Source organism: Phytophthora sojae, assembly GCF_000149755.1.
Source record: "Phytophthora sojae unplaced genomic scaffold PHYSOscaffold_33, whole genome shotgun sequence".
Taxonomy (NCBI): Eukaryota; Oomycota; class Peronosporomycetes; order Peronosporales; family Peronosporaceae; genus Phytophthora; species Phytophthora sojae.
The window spans coordinates 27,286-46,552 of NW_009258147.1; the positions used below are offsets into that span (position 1 = coordinate 27,286).

The window sequence follows — 19,267 nt, forward strand, 5'->3', positions numbered from 1 at the left end:
TTCGAGGAAGTCGCGTAGCCTTTCGGCTTGGACTCCTTCTTGCTTGGCGCGCGCCCTTTAGCGCCTTGCTGCGAACCAGACTTAGCCTTAGCAGCGCTGGCTGCTGTCGTAGATGCGCCAGCGGCAGCCGCTGCTGCAGCAGCAGCAGTGGGCCCTTGCCCAACATTCTTTGCCGAGCTAGAGCGCAACTTGCGCTGCATCGACTTCGCCGACGGCGGAAGAGGGCGCGGCGTCGCGAATGCCTCTAGCCCCTCGCAGACGCCGGCTGCGTCGAGCAGCTCCGACAGGTCCGCGTTGCCCACGCTGTCACCGACCGACGTCGGCGTCTCGCCGGAGTGCATCGAGTCGTTAGTGGTGGTGCTCCCGCCTGAGTCAGCGTCGGCGTCTTCGCGCGTGATGTCCCCGAGCCCCTCCTCGCCCTCGAAGTCGAACGAGAAGTCCTGATCATACTCCTCATCTACTTGGTCGACGTCGGCACCGTCGTCCATGTCGACGACGCTGGCCTTGTCGTCGATAGCTTGTTTAAGCTGGTTCGCCAGCTGCACATGTGGCCGCATGTCGGCCACGCCCGTAGGTTTGCGCGCACTGTAGAGCACCTTGAACTTTCGACGGAGGCTCGTGGTCGCGCTCGGCGACACCACGGCATCGGTTCGCGTTGTAGGAGTTTGTGATTCGCTCCCATTCGTCCTTGCCAAGCGGGAGGTAGTGTTTGTCGAGCGCCAGGAGGCGACGCACTTCGGACAGCTTGTTGTTAGTGCTTCTACTCAACTTCGCCATCTATAACCAAAGCAAATGCACGAGGTTGTGAGTGTCAAACAGTAACATGTAGGTGCCAAGGTGACGCGACGGCAGCTTTCATGAGGAGAGCAGCGTACCGGAAACGGGGTAGGAGGAGGTGAGCGGGGTCGAGTGGGGGCGTGGACTTGAGCGAGGCTTGGGAAAACCAATAATGAGAGCCACAGGAGCTTGGTTTCCTCTCCGTCGCCGAAGGAGGCTCCTGCAAGGCAAACACAGGACTGCTACTTGAAGTTGGCGCGTACAGCTACTCGCGGGCCTAGTTGGCGCGCAAACTAAGCGAGCTCGTGGTTGATACAAAGATTAACATCGAGCCACATAGCAGCTCACAGCGTTCATTTTGGCGCCAAGTTCACGTCGATCTCTGCTGGCACGTCAACAGCAAAGGCAAGGTACAAGGGATAGATGCACCTCAACGCAGTAAGATTCAACAGCGAACCAGACTTGAATACAATGTCCTTACCAATTGCTGCAAATCTCCCACTACTTCTTCTTGACTTCAACCAGACCTCGACCTTGAGAGCGCCGCCTACGGGTCTTGCTAGTGTTGGATGTCGCCGTGGCGGCAATTCGCGTGGCCACAGCGGCACACGAACCAAAGATCTGGTCGGTAGTCCACGGTTATCTCGTCGATGGCGTGCGCGGTGGCCACAACCACTGTGGTCTGCCGCCCATTCGCAACTTCCAAGAAGTGCACCACAGGCGCGCACGAGTGGTTGACGAAGCGCATTAGTCCACCCATCTGCTGCGCGTTGACGGCTACTCGGACGGGGTGGCTTGGTGTCTCGGGCCTCTGCGTCATGACCAGCCGATAGCCTTCATTCCGCGGACGAGCAGCGTGAGAGGCGCTCACATGCTCAATCTCTCCCAGGTATTTGCCCAAAACCACGCCAGCAGCGATGAACTGCTGCGCCACCACGGCCAATTGTCTGGTCACCACGTTCCTCGCCAAGGCAACCTTGGTCGACTCGACCAAACCATTCCCACAGTTGCCGCTGTAGGGGCAACAGTTCACGTTGCAATATAGCTGCATGAGGGAGTTGCGGCAGCGTCCAACTCGACACGGGTCCTCGCAGTCGCACCAGCCGAAGTGCGGGACCGCAGGGAAGATGACCCCCGTGGGATTAAATTGCGTGCGGAGGTGGGCTACGTAGAACGGCCAGCGGGCGGGAACGAAGCGGCCTTGGTAGTGAACACCACGAGTGCGAGCTGGGTGCGCTGGAACCAGAGACGCCGACCCACGGGCTGCGCGCATGACACCATTCGGCGCCACCGTCGGCGATGTCGCTTCATGACGCCGCTCGTGACGTTCATACGGTCCAGCAGCCGCTCGTCGCTCGCTGCGCGAGCTATGGCGCTCACGGAGTGGCCGTCGGTCTGGCGGCGGAGACGATCGTGGGTGTGGGGATGGCGGACCTTCCAGCAGAACCGGCGACGACGTTGTCGGGTTATGCGGATTCCTCGTGGGCGGCGGGGTTGCAGGCGTGGCGGGATCCGTCTCGGGCGCCGTTGCCGCCGTGACGCCAGCCGTCGTCGGCACAGGATCAGTCGTGAGCGGCGTGGTCACCGTGGCGCCAGCCGTCGAAGCCTTCGTCGGGGGATTGGACACCTCCTTCGGGGCGCGGAGCCCGTGCTGCGGCGACATCCACAGCACCGTCGTGGTCCCCGTGAAGCTGGTGCTCCCGGGGGAGGAAGACTTCGCGCTCTCGGCTGGCGCTTGGGTGCCGCCTCGCTGCACATTCGGCGGCACGTTCTCGTCTTCACTCGACGAGTCCAGGATGCATCGTGCGGTCCAGTGCACGGCGGAGTGTACGAGGCGAACCATGATCGCTGCGAGTATTAGTAGAACATGTTAGCATAGTTTCGACCAAGCCGCTAGTCGTATCAGGCAACTTACCCGGTGTTTTTTTTATGCTGACTGCAGCGCTTCCAGGCGCTTGTCACTTGGCCGTGATTTTTCGAAAGTGAGAGGTTGAAGCTGGAGGCGCACAAGATGAGTTATGTCGCCGATATGCCTGCAGAGTGATGGTCAACATAATCCATACAAATTTCAACATTATTTTTTATGATGGCTACACGACATAAGTCTAGTGTTAGGGCTGTTTATTGAGACCATTTTTACGTCTCGCTCCGTTTAAGACCTGTCATTTCTGCTGCATCTATGTCGGGTGATTTCTCTATTTTTGGTATGCTCCGTTTAAGACCTGTCATATCTGCTGCATCTATGTCGGGTGATTTCTCTATTTTTGGTAGGGACCCAATCCTGCAAAAGCAACCGCTCAACGAATAAAAGGGATGCCGCATTTGGTACTTTTCTTTCTACGTACTCGAAATGCTTTGCGCTCTGGTGAAGGCGAACAATGTATCAAGTCACCGCAGGCTACAACAGTGGAGACTGCATTGAGCACACCCTACGCTGCATTCGCGCGTCCAAACGGCAACTGCAGGGAAGTACCTGTGTCACCGACCTCCTAGGAAAGTATACTGCTACAATTTGCTCAAACAGACAGTCTACACGCTGTTGAAGTAACCTCTTTAACCGATGGCACAGTGTTCCCTAAAAGCTGATAGCCAGTTACTCAGTCCCTCTTAAAGCTGTTATTGTGGTATGTAGTATGTTATACAGTCTCCCATAGTATTATGCTCCGCACCAGCCATCTCTTGCTTTCTGGCAGGAGCTCTCTCGACTAATAAACTTTACTTCGCCTTTTGGCGGCTCCACCTCACATTCTTCTTCTTCTTTACGATCCTACGATCCTACCCTTACCTTCATAGGTTATGAGCTCAAGCTAAGCCTCAAGCGACAACATCCCGCGCCATACCAGTTCCTGTGAGGAAGACCCGCAAGTGCACGGCACTCGATGACAAGCACCTCAACCACGGTGTGGTGGCAATGCCAATTCGTGCAAGCCGCTCCGCTCACCGACTGTGATGAAGATTCTGGTGTTGCATGTGGACGCGATCAGCTAGGAGACGGCCCAACCAGATTGCTGCCCAACTCAGCGCATCCCGCGACAAGCGCCGACATGAAGCAAGGCACGACAAGCGACACACGAACCAGCCGGACGATTAACCTGCGCAAGCATATTCCATGGCCGATGTCGATGTCCTGCCGACGCGCAGGCCGGATGAAATCCCCGTGCCAGACGACCACTCGATGACACGTGCAAATGCACATCCGAGAAATGGGAGGCCGTAATGCCTGGATGTCAATCCCAGAGCTATTTAACTGCGTGAAACGCAATGCCATGAGCTAGCCACTTGCCAAGCTGGGAGGCTAATCCCCAATACCAGCGAGATAGCTGATGAGAGCAGCAATGCTGACTCGCCGAACTTGCTCAATACCCACGAAAACAGGAAGGAATAAGCCCTGAATATCGCCGCACATGCGAATGTGAAGTTGCTTCTGGCAAACGCCTCAGCCGTAAAGCCATCGGCGCGCTAATGCTATACTAGACGTGCCTTCATGTCATCTAACCACGCATCGGCAAAACATGCCACTCAAATGGCTTACCGATCGGTATTCCCAAATTGAACACCATGCGATATGCATGAAGAACGATGACTCTGGTTTATTCTAAGAGGGTTGTCTTGAAAAAAGTCCCGTTACTCGCCCATTAGACAAGCACGAATACGCTTATGTCTTTTAATCTACAGGCATGCACGACAAGTTCGCATCTACCGGTAACCATGCCAAGACATGCACGAATACCGCATCAGTCAAACTCATTGATGAGAGTTACGCTTTGTTTCTTCAACATGACAAGCCTGAAGTCTGCCTCTGTCGGATAGCGTAATTTGACAAGGCCGAACTACGCCTTTGTCTGAAATGGCGACGTTACTTCTGCTTATCACTATGGCAAGGCGAATCGTCGATTAACGATATGAGTTTAAGAGCATGAATTCTGCAAGCACGACTTTCACTTATCTCTACTGTTATATAAGTAGTAAGGAATGCACGAGAAGTACGCATCCGACAAATAAATGCATGAATATACTGCATTTGGCCAAAGCAACACGCACTAAATGTGTATAAGTTTTACTATTAACATCGTACATCTTGACGCTCGAAAATGACCGCTGTCAAAAATCTATAACAAGCACGAACACTACGCTTCTTTCGATCACTCATACGACATCATGAGATTAATGGCAAGTGTAAACACTTCTGTCCTTGATGAACATTAAAACGGCACGCATACTAAGCCTCTGCCAAGTATATTTCCGTGAATAAATACGACAAGCTTATACAGCCTCTGTCTATCCCAGACTACCGGTAGACATTGTTGATGTTTGAAACCAACTTGCCACTGCACACCATCTATCTGTAAGACAATGAACGAGTGCACTCTCTATTACCACAACTACGACTGCGTATTATTGAACTACTACATGCAACGTTTCAATCTGCAATGTAAGCTTCTGTCTGATGCGACATGGATGTAAACCCATTTGAAAGCAAGAACAGTGTGTGGTAGCCTAGTGGAGAAGTATAGCGACATTAACACGTCGAAAGGCGAATGTCACTAGAGTGGACAAGCCCACTCTATAGATTAATCTGTGAATATGGGAAGCCATAGCCCCTTTTTCAACCATAATATGCGGGTGAGACGACAACCTCCTGAACCTTCATGGTTATCTTATGAGTACGACGGCGAACAGGTTTTTCCTAGTTTAGGTTTTCCTGAGTAGTCATGATACTGCAATGAATTCCAACTGCATCACCAAAAGCAAAGCTAAACTACTGCAAGCAAACAGTAACGTTATCTGCTAAATCAAAAGAATGCAACGCTAATACTGCCAACAATTTTAAGGTGAACAGGTTTTATCCTCATTAGGTTTCCTGAATAGCCACTCATTGCAACGTGATATTCTGCAGCACACTTACCAACGGTGAACAGGTTTTCTCCTTCCTTGCAAGGTTTCCTGACTAGCCTCAATTAAACACGCAAGGCCAAATCTGCGGTGACTGCACGTAATCTATACTGGCCTGGTGAACAGAATTTTCCTTTAATCAGGTTTCCTGACTAGCCAAGCCAATGCAATAATCATCGCACCAGCGCAAACCGCTAAGCTAATCATGATGAACTAACTACCCATGAACATTTGCATACCTTACGACGACGACGTAACTACGTCATAGCATGATTATCATGTTGCTCATGATCATCGAGCACTACTGTAGGATGCGTTCCTCGATGTAGGAGGCGCTAAGCTAAGAGCAGACATCTCCGAGACGCGTACATCCACGGCCGCGTACACTCGAGCTACTATCGGCGTCTTGAGGCAAGAGGTCTATGCAAGCATCCCACGAGCAGAGGGGCAAGAGAGCACTACAACCCCAATGTAAGCGCTCGTGCCTGCCATGCGAGCACGAACTATGAGGTTTTTCAGCTCCCCCATTTAAATACGAACGCAACGAGCACCAGCGATCGCCCCGCGAGCAGCGCTCGTTACGGATCCCCCTTATTGGGCAAAATAAATTAATTCAGCACAGCTTGAACGTGCCGCCACCGTCGCGTGCCGCCCGCAGACGTCGCTAAGAGAATCGCGAGCATTTCCATTGCGTTGGGTAGGAGAAAACACGAAGGACGGTGGTGGGTGGTAACAGAGAGCTTGTTGGCATGGTTCGACCACCTGTTGCAGTTCGTGAGGCGGTTCAAGCCTATCAACCCTCTGCGGGCTACACGCTTAAACCACCTACTGTCACGGAGAAGTCATTCATTTTTGAGTGGGGTGTACGCGTAGAGTATATCGACAATGATGAAGTGAAAACTGGCTGGGTGTGTCTTGCCGACGAGGCGTGTCGACAGGCAGGTGTGAAGTTGGTGTTGTCACGAGCAAGAACATCTAGAGCAACAGAGCATTTACGAAAGGTGCATCGAATCTCGTCGAAGAAAACTGCGGCTGCAGTTGAAGGAAAACGAAAGCGAGATGAAACGGTTGAACGGCTGCTCTCGTCGAATTTGTATCGAACAAACCTTCAACGCCTTCATTTGCTGCTGGAAACCCTTCGCATCGTGATCAATAACTTGCCTTTCTGTAGCGGCGAGTACGAAGAATCCCGAGTAATCCGGCAGGTGGTGGTGAGAGAAGAGATGCAGACTACGATAAATGCAGAGCGAATTGCGAAGGCAATTGTCGAGCTCTACAGCTCGACCAAAGCGGAGACAATTGACTTCTTAGAACGTAATCGCTCCGATTGCGCGAATTTTGTGATCATGACAGACTTTTGGACTTGTCGTACAACTCATGGGAAATATTTAGGGTTGCGGCTTTATCTCGTGGATGAGTTTTGGCAAATGCGATCGGTGATGCTTGGAACGCAAAAATTTAGCACATCGTATGGAGACCGCGACGTTGGAATTCAAGGTCCATTTTCGGCGTGGCTGGAAAAAATCTGGAGGATTTCAGACTTCGGAAAGATTTTGTTTTTGCTGCCACGAGCGACGCTGGGCCTGATGCCAAAAACTTGCTGGTCAACAAATTGAAATACAGGTGGGAATGGTGTGTTGGGCACATGGCCCATGCAGCGACAAAGGAAGCATGTGGAATGAGAAATGATGCAAGTAAGTCGCTGAATCCGGGCATGACTAAGTTGATTTCACGGATTAAGAAGACTATTTACCAGGTTCGCACCGTGGAAACTACTGGCAATTTATTTCAAGAGCTGTGTAGAACACAAATTGAAACTGGAACAACCCAACTTCTTGATTACAATCCAGCCCGATTTTTGAGTCTGACGACAGCAATTAGAAGGATTCTGGATAAATGGACTGCGATAGTTGCCTGGTATGATGAAAGGGCACGAAAAGCACTTCGCGAAAACCAAGTTCCCCCTACTTTTCCACTACAAGACGATCAGCTAGATTTGGTTCATCTACTCTCATTGCTACGGCCGATTGCGGGTGTTAAGCGTATGTGTCAAGCTGAAGAACCATACCAAGTAAATGTGCAGCATGCACTTTATTTGATAAGGTTAAACACGCTTGATCTAGACAAGCCTCTCAAACACTACATGTCGACCAAAGAAAACTTGAAGTTTATTGCCAAAAATGAGTTGACGGACCTGGCTCAATTTACTCGAGAACGCCTTCGAAAGGCGCTCGATTTACGACTTTGTTCGAGATATTACAAGACGAGTGAGACTCACTCAATCAGCTGCATTTGTGTTTGAGATGCAATCTCGGTTTCACCCGACATACAAAAGGCCTGATAAATCCTTAAACCGTGTGGTAAAGCTATGCTGTATCGACAATGGCCACCGCGCGAGAGACGCAGAGGTTCGATTGGAGTATGTCAGCGAAAAAATTAAAGAAAAGTTTCGGGAAATTTTGACAGCAGTAGCCGAGGACCGTACTACTTTTGAGTATGCAAGTTCTAATTTCGCATCGCTCCCGAGATCGGACTTTCTGGAAGAGATAGAAGCAGAGTTTTCGTGTACAAGTAGGCATACTGAAACTCAGGACCTACCAAGATCGCGAGTTGATGATGAATTGAATCGGAGGAATTTTGATGAAACTCCAATTGGAGTCAAAGCGGACGGCAAAGAAGAAAGTGTTTTGGGATTTTGGCGCCGGATGGAGCAAGAAAAAAAAATATCAGATACTACCACGAGCAGCAAAATTATTGTTCGCAGTTCCTACATCGCCCGCTCATATCGAGAGAGATTTTATCGTCGCTGGTAGTATGGTGACCCCACAACGCACGCGGATCACTCAGCACAATGTCGACATGGGCATCTTCCTAAACCGCAACCGGACCTTTGTTGATCTTACTCAATGCGAGGAAATTCCCAGCGAGGAACTAGCATCTCATGTCCCCTTAAGCATGTCCTACCCGATTGAGTGTGTGCCCGATGGATTCGGAGACGACGTGCTGGCGGAGATGATGTCTAGCAAAAGTCTGTCAGAACTGTTTGACTTCAATGATGTTTCGTCGTAGAAGCCCGGAGTGTTCTCCCTCGCTCCCTTACGGTTTTCATTCGCGACGATACCTATCGGTGTAAGAGATTATCGTTAGCATGTTACATCATAACAGCAAATTCATATACACATACTTTGAGTTCAATGATTGCCGCCCTTGCCTCAGCACGCATCTGCACGTCACGCTGCACCTCCGCGATCACTGCGGTGAGAGCGCATCCCGCAGAGAGTTTACGTTTTGCCACGGCTGTCGACTGCCTTTGCTTATGGGGGGCTACCTTTGCGTATTGATCACTGCCCTCGGGTAGGGCTTCTTTTAGACTTGGCTGCGAAGATTTTGTAGGAAACATTTCTGCTTTCGCTTCTGCAAACATACTCTTCAACATGCTGCGCAACCATGAACGCTCAGGTCGAGCTTCGCCATCTTCTCAAGCTGGTACACCGTCAGCACGCGCTGTTATAAGCTTAGGTGATAGGCGGTACGTGTCTAGCTGCTGCTCACATGCTGCACACTTCTTTTCGCTGTCGGCTTCGGCCTGCTTCTCCACCCTACCCAGCCTTGTCTTTAACTCCTCCAGCTCCGTCATGATCTCAGCATGCCAGTTGCCACGGCGGTCGTGCTGTTGCGCAACTTGTGCTGTCACCTCGTCGATTTTCTTTTGCACAGCTGCGAGGACACGTTCCTCAAGGAGCGCCGCCGCACCGGACATTTCATTGCACATCGCTACCTCAGTAGCTTGACGCTCCTCATTACATCGTCGAGCAGTGTCTTCAGCAATCGCTTGCTTTAATGCATCGCTCTCTGTTTGAACCGCATGCTGCATCTGAATTCCCAACCGTGCCTCCACAGCGTTCACGGCGTCATTAATGGCACACAGCTTTGCATCGGACCGACTTTCCGAGCTGTTGACACGCTGCTCAACAGCGGCTACACGCTCGTCAACAATTGCCCGTGCGATGTTGCCAATGGGTCTCTCGGTTTCGCTCTTGATCTGACGATCCTGAACTCCCAGAGCGGCGATTTGCGTGACCAACGTCTCCAAAACGTTATCAATTGCACCCTGCCGCTCTGTTTCAACCCGTTTCATTTCTTCGACCTCGCCATGGATCCTGCGCATTTCTTCCTGGGTCTGGACGTTCAATGTCTCCAAACGACTGGTAAGGGCTGCCTCCGTGCGCGCATCGTGCTCGTTTTGCATCTTAGCCAGAGTATTACTGCAGGTAGCTCTCGGTGGTGGCCTCGCACTGCGGGCGGCTGCTCGTACTCCTTGTGCTCGCGCTGGCGCTGCTGCTACTGCTCCACCTTCTCCTGCACGGGACGGCGGAGTAGCACTCGGGTCTCTTGGCGACGTCTGTGGGCGGCACGCGGCGGTGGGCTTCCTCCTGCTTGCTGCTGATTTTTTTAGGGTTCCGTATATTTGCGCTGTTTTTTAGCCAGTGAAATCTTGTTGTTTTCCAGCGCGCTCGTTGTGCTCCCCTGTCGAATCGGATCACGAAAGAGCGCCCAAATCCCATCGCAGGCTTTTTGCTGCTCGCGCTCTTTCACGCGAGCAGCGCTCCTGCTCAGCTCGTGGGGTGCTTGGGTCTATGTATCGACAGTCGCTATTAGCGACTGGCTAGTCTGCAACAGCATCATTCGGTAACAGCAGCTTCTCGGGTGTCACTATTTACAAATTTACTTTAGTGACATCACACCACACGTTGATGCGCCACCACTGCGCTGGCCCCCGCGGCCCTGCTCGCCCTGGCCCCCGCAGCCATGCCTTCACTGCTTCTCAAGGCCTTCAAGAGCGCTGTGCTCACTGCCGCAGCCCGCTGGGCATCTTCATGCTTCATACCTCGGTCGCGACATGTTCGTCCGCTTCTTGAGTGACCTTGCTGGCGCCAGCCCACTGGCGCGAACCCAAGGGCGGCGCCCTTCTCATGCCTAACTCCAAGACGCGGGCCATGGCGTGCCCAGCGTGACGGTCCTTCAGTCGTAGCAAAACTACGAGCACAAAGGACCGTCAACAAACGCGGGCGTCCACGGCACTGGTCTTTTTGGAGACTGAGGAATCACCTGTCACTATTTCTGGTGACCTGCTAAACTGCATAATATTAGTTGGGCAAAACTCGATCTAAAGAGTTGAAGTAACCTCTTTAACCGATGGCACAGTGTTCCCTAAAAGCTGATAGCCAGTTACTCAGTCCCTCTTAAAGCTGTTATTGTGGTATGTAGTATGTTATACAGTCTCCCATAGTAATATGCTCCGCACCAGCCATCTCTTGCTTTCTGGCAGGAGCTCTCTCAACTAATAAACTTTACTTCGCCTTTTGGCGGCTCCACCTCACATTCTTCTTCTTCTTTACGTTCCTACGATCCTACCCTTACCTTCATATACGCAATTATTTTGGCAGCTCGGGGTACATTATCCAGGACTTGAATTCTGACGAGAGCTGCTCCACATACGAATTTACCGTCGGGTTTCGCGTCACGAATTCGTGTTTGGGTGGATTCGCTTCCGGCTTGATAACGTACAAGAGCAGACTGGACCCGAATGGCTCAGCTTCGGGAAGGGCATCTCCCTTTGGATGGCTCCAGAAGTCATGCTGGGCGGAAGATGCGACGTGAAGGCCGACATGTTCTCGTTTGGAGTCGTTCTGTCCGAGTTGGATATGCACAGCTTATCTTACACCTCAGTGAAAAAAGAAAAATCTAGCTACTTTCAGATGCCACGCTGTTTCAAGGCGTAGCGACAGTTGCAATCCGTGTAAACTTTTCGGAGGGTAACTCGCCCTCAATCACTGAGCTAGGGTATGCTGAGCGAACGACTGACCGCCGCCGAAGTGTTATACAAACTGCAAGCTTAGCTTTAGGCCAGGGCCTTTCATAACATTAACAACTGGGAAAATATGTGTGGGCTAGGTGTACGCCCAACTCCTTCGTGCTAAGAGCGTGTTCGCTACGCAGCTGGAGATAGGGAGTTGGTGCATCTCCATCTCCAGCTTGTTCGCTACAACAGAGCGTATCTAGGTAAAATTAGCCAATCACAGTGCGACTCGCTCTCCTTCTCCTTACTTTGCTGTTCTTCGTCGGCCGGGAACACTGTGCCGAGACACCGGACGCGTGGCAAGATGGACCAAGCTGCCGATGACGCTCCGAGAGCTGCGCCTCCGTTCCCGTCAGCCAGTGGCGACCTCGTGCTGGCTGCTGCCAGTTTGGACATACCTGCCTCTGATGTTGCTCTTGTCCAGACTGTGTATGCGACACCGGCCACTACTCAAACGGAGCTGGATGCCCGCACTTCCTCGCTGGCGCTGCCGCATTCAGAGACACCCAGCCAGCGTTTTGCGCTCGGAGTTGTAGCTGCGTCAGCCCGCAACCAAGACTCACATCGCCGCGTTGGGAATCAGAAGAAGAAGGCCAATACTGGTGAAACGTCTATCGCTACGAAGCAACCCTCCTTTGCGTGGACGACTGCAGCAGCTGCCCTGCTGAGGGCTCGTTTTGACACGGCTGCAACTTTCTTCTCAAAGCTATGCTGCCGTACTTTGGCAGCAGCAAACAGAACACCTTGATCTCGTAGTAAACCAGCAATACGTAGGAAAGTTGGCTTGGTGCAGCGAAGATTGTCTTCAAACCAACTTGCATACGCGGCTGACTGTAGCATGGGCTCAAAGTGCAGTGAGGTCACGGTACGAATCTGTTCCTTAGGGCCTTGCGGCGCATCGTCGGATTCTCCTGATAGGAGGACTGCAACCTGTGCGACAGCTGAGCATGTAGCAACCAGTACAGCTTCCTCTTCGTTCATTGTGTGTGCGGCTGAACTGCCTCAATCTCCAGCTACTTTCTCCTTCTCCAGCTGGAGAAAGAGACGAAGTAATTTTCCAGTTGTCACGTTGTGAACTAAACTATTTTGACCAATCAAAAGACAAGAAATAGATTTGATGAGAGGTCATCTCCATCTCCAGCTACCTAGCGAACACGCTCTAAGGAGATAGTTTTCATCTGGGACTCCACCGTTCACTAAAACAATACATCTCCCTAAGTGTGGTACAATTCGGGAAACATGTTTTCTCAAAAAGTATAAGGTTCTGCCTGTTCGCTGAGCAAGCAGATTACTGTAGTGCTAAGAGTCTGATAGAGCGCTGACAAACTCGTTTTAAGGTCTACAGTACAATATGTAATGAGTGAACCCGGACACATGTTTTTTGCAACCAGCTGGTATACAAAGAGGTATGGATAGTTGTTCTGTGGTGCAAATCCGAGGAACTACGGTGCTGAAGCATACTTCAGGTGTTTTTGTTAGATCTACGGTGTAGAGGGTACTCCCTCGTTGGCCCCAGCATGATGCTGCGAAAGATGGGACAACCGACTCTCGGTTTGATCGCAAGCCTTTCGGGAAGCAATGTTCACTTTCAGATTCACCGCCTTCCTGCACTGCAAGCCACACCATGATCCTACGCTCTCTTCTTCTCTCCGCAATCGCCATCGCCTCCTTCAGCGCTGCGGGGGCTGTCACTATCGACCACGACAAGGTACAGCCGTTTGCGCAGCCCGAGCCAGTCACCGTGTCCGAGAAAACCGCTGTAAAATTCAAACCGAGTCTCCAGATCGACGGCGGATGCCACCCGTACCCTGCTGTCAACGCTGCGGGTGAAACGAGCGCGGGGCTAAAAGGAAGTGGACCTGACGACGGGAAATGCAAGGGGTCCGGTCTCGGCTCGCAAGTGTATGGACGAGCTATATGGTACAAGGATCTCTGGGCCATCGTGTACGGCTGGTACTTCCCCAAGGATAAAGGCTTTGGCGGCATCTTAGCCAAGGGCCAACGACACAAATGGGTCAGCGCCGTAGTGTGGTTGGACAACCCTGCGGTCGAGACCCCCAAGATTCTCGCCATCTCGACTTGGAACTTGGAAGGAGGGTATGTCATTTTGAAGAACGAACCGCCAGAGTGCTCTCGTCACGGTTGCGACCCGAAGTTCGCCGAGTATATCAACATGACGACCCCCATGCTCTCGTACGAGCCTTATTTCCAACGCGATTCCTTTCACACGCTGCGACCGACTACGGCAAGGGGTACTGGCGAACTCCAAGATCTCGTCATGTGGGAGCAGTTGAGCGAAGAAGCGCGGATCGCGCTAGGTGAGGCAGACTTCGGGGAGAAATCACCGGTCCCGTTCATTGACACCAACTTGAACGCAACTCTCGAAGCGGCTCGTCCGTTTCTGTAGGCATACTCGTTAGGCGGCCTCAGAAAAGTTTGATACATTGATATCCTGCAACGTAACGGCCAGCGTCTTTAAGTTGCGTGCTTGACAGCATTGACATCGTGCAACATCGCCAGCAATATCGATGTGAAGATCAACGTTTCAAGTTTGTGTTTGAGCTGGATATTATAATACCATTGTTGCAAGGAGGATCAAGGGCACGGCCGTGAACGTGCAGGCTTTTGTCTACATATCTCGGAGCTGGCGCAGAAGTTGTCGACCGTGTAGAGACAGCACGACGAGACCGTCTACATGCTGGAGGTGCATTTCAAGAACGTGGAGGGCACGGAGTTCACGGTGCAGGACGCAGACGCGCAACTGCAAGCACACGGGCTCCGCCGCTTGGCGCTAGAAGCTGATAACGGAGGAAGAGGCCGTGGTGGAGCAAGGACGTGCTGTGCCGAGGCCTGCCGGCATCTCCGGGCGCAACCGTGGGCAAGATCGTGTTCGCGGCGACCCTCGCGGAGGCGTGGTTCGCGTGTATACTGATGCGTGAGGAGACGTCGCCCAAGGAAGTGGGCGGCTTGCACGCGGCCGAGAGCGCCCTCACGTCTCGCGGCGGCATGACGTCCCACGCAGCCGTGGTGGCCCGCGGCTGGGGCGAAGCGTGCCTTTGTGGCTGCGCGCGCGGTGTCCATCGACGCCAAGACCAAGACGATGCGCTTCCACAAGTCGAGCGGCACCGAGGTGCTGCTGCGCGAGGGCGATTAAATCAGCGAGAACGGCACGACGGGCGAGGTGATCAAGGGCACGCAGGCGCTCTGATGTTTATGACTTTGTCTCGAAGCCTGACTACAACCTTGATCCTGCGGTTAGCGCGAGTGTAATCGTTGCGCCAAGTGTGAATAAAAACATCGTGCCGCACGCGTACAAAAAGCCCCGTTCGTCTTCGCTTGATAATCTGCTAGAACGTTTCTTCAGCACGGCCGCACCAAGCTTCTCCACTCTTTCCTCCGTCAGCGCGCTCGGATTCTTGCTGATCACCGTCTTGAGCTTGTCCATGGAAGGACTCTTTTTCAAACTCTCCATCCTCGCCATTAGAGCCGTGTCCTTTTGCAAGCTCTCGAACGTCTTGACAAGCTGAGGGTTGTTCTCGAAAGGCTTGAGAAGCGATGGATTGCCGCTCAGCGTCTTGGTCAAGGTCGGATACTCCTTCAACTTCTTGACAACACTGGACTCTTTGGTAGAAAACGAGTTCACTTTGCGTCTGCATTCTCTCTTCGGCCTCAGCATTGGTGGTGCCATCTCCGTCACCCGTTTAACTGCTGCTTCGGAGGCTTGCAATTGCGTTGGCCTGTTCGGCGATAGCAAAAGCCTGGATACATGCAGCGAAGGCGACGGCTATCAGAAAGAAGCATCCCTGACGCATGCTGGTGATCCCAGGCCCGATTGAGAACGCTCTTCACGCCTTGAGTGCTTGTAGGTCGGTTCGGGAATGGAGAGGAGTTGTTGCATCACTTGGTATGGAATTATTCGGCAAGTTGCTGCCGCGTACAGACGACGACCTGATGCACGGAAATGGTGATTACTACCCACCTCTAACACACCTATCTATGCCGTCTGTGGAGTTGAGCACACCTCGGGCTCATTAAAGTCGCAGAGTACCTATTGTAGCCAAAGTGGCCTTGGTCTGCTCTTAAGTACAATGCATGCCAGGGTCACCACGATCACCTCGTAGCTATTTTGAGCAAATATCTACCGCACTCGGGCACAGAGTTGGTGAAGTGCACCAATATACTGTGCCATCCAGTTCTCGACATGCAGATTTATGGATACCAGCCGCCATCGTCATCAGCGCGTCCGTGAACGAATGTCATCGGCGATCGCGTATCCAACTTCCTCGGCTTTCGCGAATACAGTGACAGAGCTATGAGCGACGCTTGTAGCCAAAGCAGGTAAAAAAAGAGAAAATAGTACTGTAGTGTACACATTGATGTCTATCTGTATCCGGATAGTCATGAAAGCTATTTCCTTAGCACGAAGTAGTCGGGCGTACACCTGCAAGCCGTAGCCCGCATATTTTCCCCCAGTTAATGGTATAAAGCCCTGGTCTAAAGCTAAGCTTGCAGTTTGTATAACGCTTCGACAGCGGTCGGTCGTTCGCTCGGGTCCCCGGACGCACAATCATACCGTAGCTCAGTGATTGAGGGGTGAGTTGCCCTCGGAGAAATTTGCACGGACTGCACCTGTCGTAGATCCTCCTTTTGTGTAAGGTAAGCTGGAGCCATCTAAAGTTAGGTAAATGCCCTTGCCGGCTGGTGGAGCGCACAGTGCGTGGGGGATGGCGGGGAGAACAAGAGCAGAACTACAATGGCACCTCGCTCTCCTTCGTAAGCGACGCGCAACATGCCGACGGTATCTTCAATAATATTAAATGTACTGATCAATTTGAGTGACCATATTATTGACTTTGGACTAGTGGTTCTCAGGTCCGCAGGTTTCATCAGCCAATAGGATTTACCTGCAAACCTGCAGCAAGTCACAAAGTATGCTGGCTAACCTGCAATGCACTTTCTGAACACACCTGCAGGTTTACGCTGATTGGTTAGATCTTCCTGAAACCTGCAAATCTACCAACCGTGAGAACCACTAGTATTGCTTTTTGCTCAAAATGGCCAGCTCGTCAACGCTGTACAACTGGGAGACGGCCGTGGCGCGCGATCCGGACCTACAGCGCATCGACGCGTTCGTGCAGCGCACGATCGCCAAGCTGCCGGGCGCGGCGCCGCCGTCCTCCAGCGTGGGCCGCGGCGGCTCCCGGTACGCGCCGCCAGTCAAATCCGAACGTGCGTACCCAAATCACATTTCTGGCCCAAATCACATTAATTTGCTAACCACCTATTATATTTTGCCCAACCGCCGCTGAATGAGTAGGTCCAGCACCGAGCGATACAAGCATGGTGTCAACGAGGACAGGCAGTAGAGCTACTGCACGTGCTCCGCCGTCCGAGGGCAGCAATGAAAGCCCGCAGTTCATCGACCCGAGCAGCTACCAGAGCGAGTCCTCCAGCGAGGTGGACATGCGCGAGGTGAACCCCATGGACGAGCTCAGCGACTTTGAGTCGGACGCGTCGCAGCAGCCGCAGCAGGAACAGCAGCAGCAGGAGCCAATAGAGAACAACGCTGCAGCTGCAGACAACGACGTGGAGATGGACGCAGACGCAGACGCAGAGGAGGCGGAAGAGGAGGACAAGAACACGGTGTGCGAGGTGTGCAAGAGCTCGGAGCGCGAGCGCGACATTGTGCTCTGCGACGACTGCGACGCCGAGTACCACGTCTTCTGTCTGAGCCCGCCGCTGCCCAAGGTGCCCGAGGGCACGTGGTACTGTCCAAAGTGCCGGGTCAAGTATCCGGATACCGAAGCGGCTAGCGCTGCGGTGGACGTGCGGGTGATGGCGGAGCAGCTGCGGGCTGGAGGCGCAGCAGTGGAAAATGCTGGCGCAGTGCAGACGAACGAGACGGAGCCAGAGGCGCCGACTAGTGGCGACGTAGCGGCAGCGGATGGAGGGGCAGATGGACCGGCATCATTCCCGGTACGCGGTTGCTATTGTTTTCACGAGTTTGTGCTGGCTAACGATTGTTATCTTGTGCACAGATCTCTCAGGCGCTGGAAGGAAACCCAGAGTCAGCAAACGCGTTGCTCGTTCACGCGTGCAGTTGCGACGACGTCAAGTGCGCGGACGCGGAATTCCATGTGTTCTGTCCCCACATGAAGCGCTTCCTGCGCAGCGTGTGTTGGGCATCGCACAGCGACAAATGGCGCTCCTACCGACTCGCACGGATCACGGCCGAGCTCTTTGCGTACCACGCTATGAACTGCAAGCTGGAGCAGTGCAATGTCCCGCTTGCGTCAAAATTCGTGAAGAAGAAATCGTCTAAGGCGACGAGCGGGCGGCGTATTATCCATCCCGAGGACGCTAATAAGTAACTGATCTGAGGGTTTTGAAGGAATGCCGTTTTTCTATGTGTGACGCAGAACGAAGAGTTACGATGAAGAGTGCATTGCGTTGGGTTTCTGGGCGACGACTGTGGTCCTCTAATAGTCGTGTCTATGCGGAAGTCGAAGCGGACTGAGGTGGCCACTTCGATGGGGTTTTGTTTTGGTGCGGAGCGGTGAAGCCGGCTTCAGTGGCGACGCGGCGTTTACAGCGTGGACCCATGCATATACGTCGCTTTTGGAGACCTCCCACGATGCGACTATATCTCTGTAGTTGCTCGGAAGTTCGAATTGATGCTTGTACGCAGGCTTGGGAAGAGAGAGAGGTTTCTGCTGCCGTGGCGGGGATGACAAAATTGGGCGGGATTCAATCTTCAAAGCAGGAATCAAGTCCAAAGAGGACGAAGTGAATATTCCTCCCTCCTCCTCCTCCGCCTTCGTGGTGTTTGCTGGATTAGCTGGACTCAGATTTACCGTTGACGCGGCGGCAAGTGATGCTCTGGGCCCGGGCTTCAGAGCGATGCTGAAGCGTGGCTCTCGCTTTTTGAGCTTAAGCAGCATGTCATCCACGACAGCCAGTTGATTAGCGGGGCGGAGCTCAAAGCCGCGTTCCTGTTTGATCGACACGCACTTCTTGAGCAGCAGCAGCGCGTTGGTGAGACTGTTTTGCGTGGGCAGCATGGGCATCAGTCGCGTGATTTCGCTCGGTGCGGCTGAGTAGTAAGTCCCCTCGCTCTCCACAATTTCGCGGGTTGCAAGCTTCAACGAAAGCGTGCAGCAAATGGCACCGTCGTGGTCCCCGCCCAGCAGCAAGAAGATGCGAAGTGTCTTGCTGTTGCTCGATGGTTCATGCACGTGAGTCGCCGCTGTGCTCACGTGTCCATTGTGCTCGAAGTACCTGCTGTTGCGCCGATCGGTACTGAAGTCATCAGTACGAGGAGTGATGGAGCCCGCCGTCTCCTGATAATCGGAGCTGTCGGAGTTGTTCGAGCGATGGGAGTGCGAGCCTGACTCCATCGACTGCATCACCGATCCATGGCTCTCCGAGTCGGTAGTCGCAATGCCGAGAATGCGGCCTTTTGTCGACGACTTTCGTCGCAGCTCTATCTTCTTGCCTGAGGTGGAGGCGTGATGAGCGAGGCGGTTCTTAGACCCGCCGCGGTGCTTACTACCTATCAGCGAGTGACTCGAGGAGCTGGACGAACTGCCTCCCGGACCTGGCTGCGATAGCATAGACCGTCGAGACTTTGAGCGAGGCACTCCCAACTTTTTCCGCTCTTTGCTGATGGAGCCACCAGCATTGCCATGGTGGTGAGTGGAGCTTGCGGTGTGATCATGGTCAGTCTCGTCGTCCGCA

General features: G+C 52.9%; 9 protein-coding genes across 9 annotated transcripts; 4 read left to right on the top strand and 5 right to left on the bottom strand.

Moving 5' to 3' along the window:
* Positions 1-1,317: 1,317 nt before the first annotated feature.
* PHYSODRAFT_292797 (hypothetical protein) lies at positions 1,318-1,861 on the bottom strand. Its single transcript, XM_009541791.1, has one exon. The coding sequence runs from the start codon at positions 1,826-1,828 to the stop codon at positions 1,337-1,339; it is 492 nt and encodes a 163-aa protein (XP_009540086.1). The 5' UTR covers positions 1,829-1,861; the 3' UTR covers positions 1,318-1,336.
* A 4,558-nt stretch (positions 1,862-6,419) lies between these two features.
* PHYSODRAFT_536340 (hypothetical protein) lies at positions 6,420-7,972 on the top strand (the record flags this gene model as incomplete). Its single annotated transcript, XM_009541792.1, has 2 exons — positions 6,420-7,180; positions 7,243-7,972. 2 exons carry the CDS (start codon positions 6,420-6,422, stop codon positions 7,970-7,972), a joined length of 1,491 nt encoding a protein of 496 aa, XP_009540087.1.
* A 1,176-nt stretch (positions 7,973-9,148) lies between these two features.
* On the bottom strand, positions 9,149-10,056 carry PHYSODRAFT_348749 (hypothetical protein; the record flags this gene model as incomplete). The annotated part of the gene is made up of 1 exon (XM_009541793.1): positions 9,149-10,056. The coding sequence occupies exon 1, from the start codon at positions 9,917-9,919 to the stop codon at positions 9,149-9,151; it is 771 nt and encodes a 256-aa protein (XP_009540088.1). The 5' UTR covers positions 9,920-10,056.
* Positions 10,057-11,834: 1,778 nt separating this feature from the next.
* On the top strand, positions 11,835-12,278 carry PHYSODRAFT_343247 (hypothetical protein; the record flags this gene model as incomplete). Its single annotated transcript, XM_009541794.1, has 1 exon — positions 11,835-12,278. One exon carries the CDS (start codon positions 11,835-11,837, stop codon positions 12,276-12,278), a length of 444 nt encoding a protein of 147 aa, XP_009540089.1.
* A 23-nt stretch (positions 12,279-12,301) lies between these two features.
* On the bottom strand, positions 12,302-12,511 carry PHYSODRAFT_384136 (hypothetical protein; the record flags this gene model as incomplete). Its single annotated transcript, XM_009541795.1, has 1 exon — positions 12,302-12,511. A coding segment is annotated over one exon (210 nt), but the record flags the coding sequence as incomplete, so codon positions are not given.
* Positions 12,512-13,223: 712 nt separating this feature from the next.
* PHYSODRAFT_423056 (hypothetical protein) lies at positions 13,224-13,922 on the top strand (the record flags this gene model as incomplete). Its single annotated transcript, XM_009541796.1, has 1 exon — positions 13,224-13,922. A coding segment is annotated over one exon (699 nt), but the record flags the coding sequence as incomplete, so codon positions are not given.
* An 843-nt stretch (positions 13,923-14,765) lies between these two features.
* On the bottom strand, positions 14,766-15,218 carry PHYSODRAFT_343249 (hypothetical protein; the record flags this gene model as incomplete). The annotated part of the gene is made up of 1 exon (XM_009541797.1): positions 14,766-15,218. The coding sequence occupies one exon, from the start codon at positions 15,216-15,218 to the stop codon at positions 14,766-14,768; it is 453 nt and encodes a 150-aa protein (XP_009540092.1).
* A 1,366-nt stretch (positions 15,219-16,584) lies between these two features.
* On the top strand, positions 16,585-17,901 carry PHYSODRAFT_343250 (hypothetical protein; the record flags this gene model as incomplete). The annotated part of the gene is made up of 3 exons (XM_009541798.1): positions 16,585-16,759; positions 16,848-17,506; positions 17,569-17,901. 3 exons carry the CDS (start codon positions 16,585-16,587, stop codon positions 17,899-17,901), a joined length of 1,167 nt encoding a protein of 388 aa, XP_009540093.1.
* A 108-nt stretch (positions 17,902-18,009) lies between these two features.
* On the bottom strand, positions 18,010-19,143 carry PHYSODRAFT_343251 (hypothetical protein; the record flags this gene model as incomplete). The annotated part of the gene is made up of 1 exon (XM_009541799.1): positions 18,010-19,143. The coding sequence occupies one exon, from the start codon at positions 19,141-19,143 to the stop codon at positions 18,010-18,012; it is 1,134 nt and encodes a 377-aa protein (XP_009540094.1).
* Between the last annotated feature and the right edge of the window lie 124 nt (positions 19,144-19,267).

What these genes read in the sequence shown, in the direction of transcription:
- PHYSODRAFT_292797 (XM_009541791.1), bottom strand. Translation starts at nt 1,828, where the DNA reads ATGCAGCTATATTGCAACGTGAACTGTTGCCCCTACAGCGGCAACTGT.